The sequence below is a fragment of the Anguilla rostrata genome, chromosome 6 (assembly GCF_018555375.3).
Source record: "Anguilla rostrata isolate EN2019 chromosome 6, ASM1855537v3, whole genome shotgun sequence".
In the NCBI taxonomy this organism is placed as follows: domain Eukaryota; kingdom Metazoa; phylum Chordata; class Actinopteri; order Anguilliformes; family Anguillidae; genus Anguilla; species Anguilla rostrata.
Window position 1 is genome coordinate 52,827,295 of NC_057938.1, and position 11,407 is coordinate 52,838,701.

General features: G+C 47.5%; 1 protein-coding gene and 1 long non-coding RNA gene across 4 annotated transcripts in view; one reads left to right on the plus strand and one right to left on the minus strand.

The window, feature by feature from the left end:
* Positions 1–11,407, minus strand: part of LOC135257606 (uncharacterized) — a 78,149-nt gene that overhangs the window by 13,932 nt on the left and 52,810 nt on the right. The window lies entirely within an intron of this gene.
* LOC135257604 (F-box only protein 30-like) lies at positions 650–10,916 on the plus strand. The gene is made up of 3 exons (XM_064340504.1): positions 650–931; positions 3,425–5,690; positions 7,323–10,916. The coding sequence occupies exons 2-3, from the start codon at positions 3,498–3,500 to the stop codon at positions 7,524–7,526; spliced, it is 2,397 nt and encodes a 798-aa protein (XP_064196574.1). The 5' UTR covers positions 650–931; positions 3,425–3,497; the 3' UTR covers positions 7,527–10,916.

An 11,407-nucleotide genomic window follows, 5' to 3' on the forward strand; every position in this document is an offset into this window, starting at 1 on the left:
ATATATATTGTGTTATTCACAGAATTGTGAGGATAAAATATATGACCCCTTCTGCTCTGTTGACCTTCTTGTAAACTGTGAATAACCTGACTCTTCCGTAACTACATAGCTGACTGGCAGACAGAAGAACTGAGACTGACAACAAAACACATCATGTTGCACCGTTTAAATTTGTTTAGTCACGGGCCCTCAGGGCAGGCCCCACACAGATCCACTGATGTTCATATTTGCGGGATTTCCTGATAGTGATGCTGGTTATTTGAATTACAAATCCAGGTAGCGTACATTAAAGACTTAAGTTTCTGCACCGGATTCGTTATCTCAAAACTTTAAAAAAATACCTTTAAAAAAGTTGCGAACATGGCGTAAGAATCGCACCGCGAAAAATTGCAGCTCAGATGTTTTCTTTTTTAACCTAGTCTGCACTAACAGTGAAAACTTCCTTAGTCGATCCCAACACAGAGCGATCTGCCTAACTGCGCAGAAGTAAACGCACCATTGACCATTGGTGAAGTTGTTTTGGATCCATGCATCGCTGGTACTGCGCAGATGAACTAATCTGTATACCAAATGGATAGTAAAATCGCATTAGCGTGCGTACTTTTACCCGGTTCACATGTACAACGACCACTGAAACTGTCAGGGTCTGCGCAGCACTAAGCAAAAAAACCATGCCAGAGAATATATCCTACTACGCAGAGCACCAACTGCTGCGTAATGACGGCATAGACTGGCGTCCCAGCCAGAAAAGAGCAGACACCGACACAAGAGACAAGCCTGAATATTAGAAGGGGGGAAGAAAAATCAGAAATCGCTACGTATAATAACAGAAAACTAAAGACATCAAGTGTCACAGCCGTCTGACTGGCCTAAAAGGCTAAATAAGGCTACAGGCGGTGTGACAGGGAGCAACTAATATCAGATTGTCACGGTAAGGATTTGTTGAGTTTCTGTTTATGAGACTGCAGAAAGTTTAGCAAGCTTGCTGGCTAGCCCTTGTTTTAATCGAGCACAGTCATTCACACATACCAGAAAATAAGCAGGGAATATTATGTAGCTGGCTGAAGTTCGCTTTTACAACATTAGAGCCGAACACGGAACAGGTGGTGAACCGAAGTGAACTTGCCGATCGAGTCCAGCTCTCTTTGTTCCTGTGTGGCCAAAGATTTAAATCTTGGAGGAGAGAACCCCATGAAATTCCCAGCTGGTCCTCCGCTCTGCGTCTTGAGCAAGCCGGCCAGAGAGCCCAAAGTGAAGAAGGCCAAGGGTTTAGGTTGCGGTGATGATTTCCCTGTGCAGTTGCTTCAGTTAGCTAGCCAGCTATCAAACCAGCTAGCTAGAAGTGTGTAGTAAACATAGCTAGCTGAAATAGCTAACTAGCTACTTGGGTACAGCTAATTTATGGAGCTAACTTAAGCTCAAGTAATGTATCCTATGGTGTTTTTGCCTCGAAAATATAATTTGATCATGTGTTACCAGATTATTTTTGATCAAGTTAGCTAACGAGCTAGCTACATAAAGTTACATTTTTGTTAAAGCGACTAGACTATTCCAAACGTAAGGTGTTTAGCTAGCTAGCTAGTCAACATTAATTAGCAGTGATAACCAGCTAACTTCACTGCAGTTTGTTACTTTAAGTTTCTCTGTTACTCTCAGATAACGTTACCGGACAACAAGTAAGCTATGATTAACTTAGCTAATGTTACCTGTTCCCAAGTAATATAGTTATGGCAGTGTTGTAGTTGGAGAAATTAGTCCCGTTAGCGAACCAACGTTAATTAGCTAGTTAGTTAGTTGGATGTTTAGCCAAAGAATTGAGTCATGAATTGATCAACTTTAGCGTAATTTACAATAAGTTTGCCCTGGACGCAAGTATCGCCTTCCAACCCTAAACATATTGCTGTTGTTTTCAAAGTACTGACTGAAGTTTATGTAAAGCAGCCTTACTTACGATGGAACTAATTTCGGCAGTTAAACATGGTAAATGACGGTGTTTTATACATCAGTAGGCTATTTGAATTCCTCTTGCTTCTTGTTTGTGAGCGTATGCTTTGATATTACTTAGCCAATGGCATAGTCCTTCACATTTTACCATTTAACAGTTGAGCAAGCGAGTTTTGTTTGAATGTAGCCTATGTAAATTAACGCATACATGTACCTATATAGCTGTATATATCGGGGCCTATACTAGCCACCCGGTCCCCTATGTCGACTTGATATGTTGCTCTTTTCAAGAGTGACTCTTCTGTTGCTGCTTGTCCACACGCGGCTTAAGTGTCATATTGCTTCATATTCAGATGGAAAGGTGGATTCATGTGTTTACGTTTTGAACCCTGAGAAATACGGCTATTGTTCTACTTTCTCTGTAAACACAATCGGTGGCAACAGCATACACTATCTTTCAGCCTATATCTTTTTCATGTATGCCTGTAGCAGACTGCTTTTCAGTCAGAATGACCACAAGAGGTGCACAGGAGAATTAAATGTTACAGGACACGATAAGAGTAGCCAATTGCACACTTGTAGAGTAGCCCTTCATGATTGCACGAGAGCTAAAGAGTTAAGGGAATATAATTAATCTACTCAATGTTTATATAATGAATTGAATCGGCGGCGCCGAAACAGGTTAATCTGCTCGCGTACTTTGCCCGTGAGTTTACAAATCAGTCATTAACACACACAGCCTAGATTCATGCGCTTAATCTTGAAAGTACACGCTTGAACTTGCATGGCAAGAAAAGTGTTCTGATGTTGTCCCGAGGACTGCGGAGAGATTTTTTTTTTTTTTTTTTGCATAACCTGCTCACTGACTAACAAAGCTGTCATTTCCAGAGGAATGGTACACTTGAGTTAAGTGTGACATATGACAAGATCACGCAATGGTAGGAGCACTTTGGCCTGTATAATAAAGAAAAGCCGTACAGCAAGATATCTGTTTACATTTTGGCCATTAATGACTGGTATGACTTTGAATGTCTTTGCCTGCAACGTGGAATGACAGGAAGTTGTTCCGTACAGTGGAGAAGTCCGAGGGGGGGGAAAGTTAACCGCAAGCCATATTTATCTTTTTTTTATACCTTACTCCACTTTGACACCACAGCATATGGAGTCATGGAAGTATCATAAACATTCTCGCTGAATTAAATTCAAAACAAAATCTTTGTTTTAATTTCAATTTTTTGCCAGGATGTCCTATCGTTATATAGTGTTTTGAGGATGTTTCTTAAGGGGGGCTTGTTAGGTTTGGGCTGCTGCGTCCTATTCCTAGAGTGCAACAGTCCATCAGGCTTTCCCAGTCCGCCTTAAAACTTTATAATTCACAAAGGAGGCGGGAAAGAAGGAGACCGCCAAGTGATTATAAGTCAGTTTCACTGCTGAAAAATAATGAAGCTGTTTTTCTTTTTTCTTTCAACTTTGGTTGTAGAGTTGGTGATTTTCCCCCCTCTCCCCTTCCCTACCCCAACCCCCCTGCCCCCCCCGTCGTCCTCCAAACAAAAATGGAGAACCATCACGCCCACTGCATGAACTGCATCAGCCGGAGGTGCATGACCAGGCCGGAGGCCGGCGTTTCCTGCGACCTCGCCAGCTGCGCCCTGGTGTGCGGCGCGGTCTTCCACGGCTGCAAGGCCGACGAGCACCGGCTCCTGTGCCCGCTGGAGAGGGTGCCGTGCCTGAACAGCGGCTTCGGCTGCCCGTTCACCGTCACCCGCGGCAAGATGTCCGAGCACCTGGCGGTGTGCCCGGCCAGCGTGGTGTGCTGCACCATGGAGTGGAACCGCTGGCCGATCAGCGACGCCGACCGCACGTCGTACGAGAACCTCAGCCGGGACGTGGACGAGGTGGAGCAGCTGGACATGGCGCTCGCCCTGCAGGACCAGCGCATGCTCCTGGAGTCGCTCAAGGTCGCCACCATGCTGTCCAAAAACGGCGACAACCCCCCCGGCGGCGAGAAGACGGGCGGTCCCGCGGCCCCCGCCCCCCCCGCTCCGGGCTGCCGGAACGATAAAATCGCCAACGGGATAAACGGCCTGGACGAGGAGTCGTTCAGCGAGCTGTACCAGGCCACGGTGGAGACCAGCAGGACCCTGGTCGCCGCGCTGGACATCCTCAGCAGCGCCACCAAGGAGATGGACACGCTCAACGGGGGCGTGCCGGCCGACGGGCGGGCGGAGCCCAACGGGGGGTTCCACGGCGGGGCCGAAGTGGAGGTTGCGGGCTCGGGGAACGTCGACATGAAGGGAAGCGACAGCGAGTCGGACTGCGAGCTGGGAGCCGTGGGCGGGATGGACCTGGAGGCGGCCGGGGGGGCGGCGGAGGAGGAGGAGGACGCCCCCGACGGCGGGAAGACGTGGACGAAGCGCAACGGCTTTTTGGAGCCGGAGAACGGGGCGGAGGAGGAGGAGGAGAGCGGCGTGTTCGGTTTGCTCGAGCGGGACGAGAAGCCGCTCTGCAACGGCTTCCACAGCCCCGGGGACGGGCCGGACCGGATGGACCTGGAGGTGGCCGGGGAGCGGCGCCCCGAAGCCAACGGGTCGTGGGAGGTCTTCCGGCCGGCGAATGGGGCGGAGGCGCTGCTCAACCGCTCCGTCGCCGTGGCAGAGCAGCGGCCCTCCTGCTCCCAGCCGCCGCCGCGGCTGCCCCTGCCGCTGCCCATCCCGCTCCACGACATCATCCCCAACGGCGGGGCGTACCCGCTGGACCTGGAGGACCGCTGGCTGGAGCGCAAGCTGCAGAACCTGCAGGCGCTGCGGGCCATGGGCTCCTTCGCCTTCAGCGGCCGCCGCGCCCTCTACGCCGACTCCCTCCGCGTCAAGATGGAGGACAAGTCGGTGGACACGTCGGACCTGGAGGTGGCCGACGACCCCATGGGCCTGCACGGCATCGACCTCATCACCGCCGCCCTGCTGTTCTGCCTGGGGGACTCGCCCGGCGGCCGCGGCATATCCGACAGCCGCTTCGTGGACGGCTACCGCATCGACCTGGGCACGCAGACCTTCTCCTTCCCCTCCGCCATCCTGGCCACCAACACCATGGTGGGCGACGTGGCCTCTGCCTCGGCCTGCGACCACGCCAGCCCGCAGCTGTCCAACCCCAGCCCCTTCCACACGCTGCGGCTGGACCTGGTGCTGCAGTGCGTGGCGCGCTACCAGACCAAGCAGCGCTCCATGTTCACCTTCGTGTGCGGCCAGCTCTTCCGCCGCGACGAGTTCTCCTCCCACTTCAAGAACGTGCACTGCGACATCCACGCCGGCCTCAACGGCTGGATGGAGCACCGCTGCCCCCTGGCGTACTACGGCTGCACCTACTCCCAGCGCCGCTTCTGCCCGTCCACGCAGGGCTACCGCATCATCCACGACCGCCACCTGCGCTCCTTCGGGGTGCGGCCGCGCGGGTCCGCCCCGCCGCCGCCGCCCTCGCCCTCGCCGTCGTCATCGCCCGGCGGGCCGCCGTTGCCCGGCAACGCCTGCCGCTTCGGCACGGACTGCGACCACCTGAGCGGCCTGCCCTTCGAGCTGCTGCAGCACGTGGCCGGCTTCCTGGACGGCTTCAGCCTGTGCCAGCTCTCCCGCGTGTCGCGCATGATGCGGGACGTCTGCGCCAGCCTGCTGCAGGCCCGGGGCATGGTGGTCCTCCTGTGGGAGAAGAGACGCTACCCCTCGGGCCCCTCGTCCTGGCAGATCAAAGACAAGGTAAGGGCCAGGGGGGTTGGGGTTGGGGCGCTCGTGTTACTGTGTGAGGCTTTAAGGAAAAGGACTGTTCCCCCCTCGTTCTTATTTGCAGTACTTTTTAGGCAGAAGTACACACGCACTGCAGCGCTCGCCAGGTCCGGGCAGCGTTTGATCCGTTCCAGGTCTTACTAGAAGCATGCTTGGTGTATTCAGTGGAAAAAGCTTCCTGTTGCTGTATTCCACTCAGTAAATCGGTATGATGTACCTGCAGTGCTGTTTCCATCCCAGGGGGAAGAATAGGGACTGCTGGTGATCATTTATACTGTTAGATCTGTGCTGGCATGTACAGGGAATTGTGATAATGCATGCTCTGAAATGGCCCAGGCCAGTTTTAATGAGGGGTAATCTCTTGCATATACTTGGTCTCCCTTGGTCAGTTGTTAAAAGCATGCTGTATACAGTCAGTGAGGCCGTGCATATTCTGAGCAAAGGATGGGTCTGGCGGTGTGTCTGCAACGTGTCTGCAATCTTATTGTTTACCCATGGCAGAGCTGTTCAGTGTTTGCTAGAGAAAGGTGAGGTGTGTGCGTGTGTTTGTGAGCGTAGCGTGTGTTTGTGTGTGAGTGAGAGTGGGTGTGCGCGTGCGTGCGTGTACGCTGGTGTGTGTGTGTGTGCGTATGGGTGTGCTGCTGTGTGTGAGCGTGCGTGCGTGAGAGAGAGTGTGCCTGTACGCGAGTCTGCGTGTGTGTGTGCGTGAGAGAGTCTGTGCATATGTGTGTGTGTGTGTATGCGTGAGAGAGTCTGTGTGTGTGTGTGCGTGTGAGAGTCTGAGTGTGCGAGTGTGTGTGTGTGTGTGTGCGCATGTACATGTGTACGCAAGTCTGTGTGTGTGTGTGAGTCTGTGAGTGTGCGTGTGAGAGAATCTGAGTGTGTGTGTGTGTGCGCGCGTGCGTTCAGTCCTCTTAACGCTGCGTTCTGCCAGGTGTGTGTGTGTGCGCGCGTGCGTTCAGTCCTCTTAACGCTGCGTTCTGCCAGGTGTGTGTGTGTGCGCGCGTGCGTTCAGTCCTCTTAACGCTGCGTTCTGCCAGGTGTGTGTGTGTGCGCGCGTGCGTTCAGTCCTCTTAACGCTGCGTTCTGCCAGGTGTGTGTGTGTGCGCGCGTGCGTTCAGTCCTCTTAACGCTGCGTTCTGCCAGGTGTGTGTGTGTGCGCGCGTGCGTTCAGTCCTCTTAACGCTGCGTTCTGCCAGGTGTGTGTGTGTGCGCGCGTGCGTTCAGTCCTCTTAACGTTGCGTTCTGCCAGGTGTGTGTGCGTGCGTTCAGTCCTCTTAACGCTGCGTTCTGCCAGGTGTGTGTGTGTGTGTGCGTGCGTTCAGTCCTCTTAACGCTGCGTTCTGCCAGGTGTGTGTGTGTGTGTGTGTGTGTTCAGTCCTCTTAACGCTGCGTTCTGCCAGGTGTGTGTGTGTGTGCGCGTGCGTTCAGTCCTCTTAACGCTGCGTTCTGCCAGGTGTGTGTGTGCGTGCGTGTGTGCGTTCAGTCCTCTTAACGCTGCGTTCTGCCAGGTGTGTGTGTGTGTGTGTGTTCAGTCCTCTTAACGCTGCATTCTGCCAGGTGTGTGTGTGTGTGTTCAGTCCTCTTAACGCTGCGTTCTGCCAGGTGTGGCGGTTCAGCACGGCCTTTGGCACGGTGAACGAGTGGAAGTTCGCCAACATCACCAGCATGGCGGACCACCTGAAGAAGTGCAAGTTCAACATGGTGGAGCGGCGGGAGGAGGCCGTCCCCCTGCCCTGCATGTGCTTCACCCGCGAACTCACCAAAGAGGGGCGGTCCCTGCGCTCCGTCCTCAAACCAGTATTATGAAAAATAACCGACAAAACACACACACGACCCTCGCTGTTTCTTCCAATCAGATTTAAGAGCTTAGGCACTCTGCGTAGCCTCTTTGTAATACGATACTTTATCAACTGCGGATTTACTTTTACGTGACATAATCTATCACTGTGTAAATAAAACAATGTTTTGATGTTAAAGTTATTTTTTATATGAAATGTCAGTACTGTGTTGCATCGAAGCCGAACAGAAGAGCCTTAATGTATGAAATAACACTTGACTTGCTGGACTTGGTAGGTTTCTATGGATCCATACGGGCTTGTTGTCCCCTACAGGACTGACGTCTCTACGATGTAGCTAATATTATCTTGCATGGTTTGGTGTTTAACAAGTGCCCTTGTTTGGGTAATTAAAAATATTGTTGAGAGAAATATGTGCATTTTTTTTTTTGCAAGAAACTTAAGCATTTTTCTCTTTTTTTTTTTTTTAAGATACTGACCAAACCTAAAACGTGCACAGTGTCCTGCTTCTCTGAGGAAGCGATCGGAAGTACATGTCATGTTCTGTTTATTCTCCATGTGACATTACCTTGCGTACAGCTGAATTTTGGCCATTGAAAGGTTGTTAGATTGTTCTGTGAGGCTCAAAATTTTCATTTGGTAATCAGTCCACATCAAAAAATATGCACCTAATTTTCTGTCAGTCTGCTGCGTGGAGAGAGGTTTATGGGTAATTTTGTTGTCAGTTATAATTTGGTATTGCAGGCTGAATCTCAGTGATATATATATAGGCAGCGCTTCTGGTTTCACTTTTAAGCAATAAACAAACAATACTGTAGCATAAAGATCACTTAGCACTTTACTCTCCAGGTGTTTTCTTGTTTTTAAGTTGATTTTTAATTTGTTTTGCGCACAAATGTGGACACTAAGAAAAGCCAAGTTGCGTCGGGACATACAAAAGGTTACCACTTTCTTTTCTCCATCTGTTTGTACTGTCAGAGAGCTCTGCAGATACTCTTCCGACTGACGTCACTGAGGAAATGCAACAGAAACTGTAGATGAAAATTGTAGACGGTAGTAAGTTTGCTAAATTGAAATCTTTTCTGACTCTTTGTAAGTGGTTGTACTAAAATGAATGGAAATTCTCTTGGGAGAAGACAAATTATTTTGGTTATAATACAATTTTGAGTACAATGTTTTTTTTTTTTTTTTGTTTGTTTTTTACGATAAGACAAAACCTCACAATTTTTAGGGTCCCTTGAGTGGGAAAATATATATTTGCTCTGCCAGTCATTAACCCTTGCTGTGCCTTGTAATTTTTCATATACAGTATATAAATGGACAGTTTACTATATACATAAAGGATTATCTTTGTCAGCAATGTCCAACAATAAGATTGATTGCATGTGGGTTGTCTTTTTGACTCAAAATGTGCTGCTAATAACTACCTGTACATTGGATATGGACAGAAATCGGAAGCGGAGAATAGGTCTAAAATGTCCGCCCTGACAGTGGGAAAAGCTGGTGCTTAAATGAACGGGTAATTCCCAAAGCTTTCACTAGATGTAGTGACCATACCTTAATGTGTGTCATTTTGTTGCGGTTTTACTAAAGGAAATCTGCCATCTTCCAGATTTGTTCCATGCAGACCTGGCTCAAATTCTTTTTTTTTTTTTTGGATTCAAATACTTTTCTGTGCTCTGTTAATCTTTCCTGGTGTAACTGGGCCTGCCAATATGACCAGAAGGCAGGGTTTGCACTTTTTGAGAGTATTTAATTGGTTCCAATACACCAGACAAGATCAGTAAAGTGTAGAAATGTATTTGAATCCAAAACAAATACGTATTTGACCCAGGTCTGTTTCCATGCTCAACATTCTTTTGAGTAAACCATTTAGAAGTAGAATGCGTTTGGGGAAAAATCAGTGGTCTGGACCATCCACAGCGTGTCTGGACCCCGTTCAGCATTAAATAGCATCGTGCTTTTTCATTTTTGTGTGTCCAAAATTCAGTCTCTGGTTTCACGTCTGCCCTTTTTAAAGTCTATCATTCATCCCAGCTTATACTGTAATGGCTGTCCAGATCCAGTTTTTGTATTTGTATATCAGGGATGTACAAAACAGGATGGTCTTTGCATTGATGAAGAATACTTTGCTCTGGTGCATTAAAATGTGTTCACTTGCAGCAGTGATGGTAACTAACATTAAATACCATACAGTATTATGTAGGTGTATGTGTGTGTGGTTGTTTTTTGTTTTTTTTTTGTGTTAAAGTGATAGTAGATACTATTTAATGACTAGTAAGAGTTTCAAAGTTTACCAGACGAGAAATGAATCCGTCTTAATATATTTTTTAAAACAAGATTGTAATTCTGGGACAATTTTTTGATTGGTTTTTTTTTTTTTTTTTTTTACTTAACGTAGGCTGTAGGCCACAATTAAAATGAATGTGCCGGATAAACTACAGAACGTACAGCCTCAAAAGACCGTGACATTTAAGTGTATTTATACAGTCGCAGTAAAGAATGCCCGTGGATGTCACTGGCACCACGTTTGCAATAAACAATCAATTAGGTTGTCCTGTTGTTAAAGGTCACGTTTGGTTGCAGACACACTAGATATGAGATTGCTGACATTTATCATTGTGGTCACTGGCTGCTAAACAAATTTTCTGTTTGGAAACAACGTAGTATAATCTATTAACTCTTATTAGCTGTCATTTTTAGGTAGCCAAGATTCATGAAGTACATGTTTTTTTTTGTTGTTTTTTTTGGATTTAATTAAGCGTGACTTTTGAGAACTGCGGCTCTTAAAACGTCATGTTCCCTGTAGTTGTAGTTTAAAATGTTTTAAATCTTAAAAAAGTGAATGTAAAAAATAAAAAAAACCACCTTCACGGTAAGAATTTACATTAAGACAGTGGTAGTGTTGAATTACAAAATGACCACCTGCGATCTTGGAAGCAGTTTAATTTTCATGTACGTGATAATGGCCTTTCAAATAATTTGTCACAAAATCATGGTCTGTAAAAGGAAAGAAATTACCTGCTTTTTTTGATTTCATTTTTTTTTTTTTAAAGATCTGTAGCACTTTTTGGTCAAAAATAGTCTTCCGTTTGCATTGCCATCACAGTATGACGTTATGTTCAGTACAAAAAAAAAAAAAAAAAACAGCCTTAAAGCTATATAATTGGATCTGGGGCAGACGGTAAGAACGCTGTCATGTTTCTACAGTCAGTCTTTTAAAAACCTGCTGGTGACTCGAGAGAGAGAGAGAAAGTGTTTCCCAAGTCGTCATCTTTCAACTGTCCATCAATCAGTGTAATGTGTTTTCAGTGACCCCCCTTTGTTTTTGAATTACAGCCTGGTTGTACAGATGTGTCACGGCTTTGATTGTTAATAAAAACGGTATTTTCCTTCACGAGTTGTGCCAGTGTTATTTTACATTTGCAGTAGCTCAGGAGTAGCGGTTGTCTACGAGTTCCAGTTCGTCCGCCTGGCTGTCAGTGTCCTGGTAAGCACCTACCTAGGTTGGGAATGAAGCATCAATTGTAGCTTGATAACATTAAGCAGTCATTGCCCTTCTAACCTCTAGTAGTTTGGATTCATGCTCTGGTTACATCACGACAGTAGCACAATGTTATCTGATGTCACTGATGATACCTCACATTTTTTCACTAATGTTTGCCAGTAATACACAGTTATCACAAACGTGCCTGATCCTCATGCAGCGTCTCATTCCCTTCTGGCCCACAAACACATCAGCGAGATGCTGATATGCACCACTACACTGCACTCGGTTGGTCTAATTCAGGGCTGTGTCTGTTTCTGGTTTCCATGCCAACTTCTGCCATTAATCAATAGTCCTAACATTTATGCCATCTGACATTTTAGTGACATTTTTTAAATTTTTTA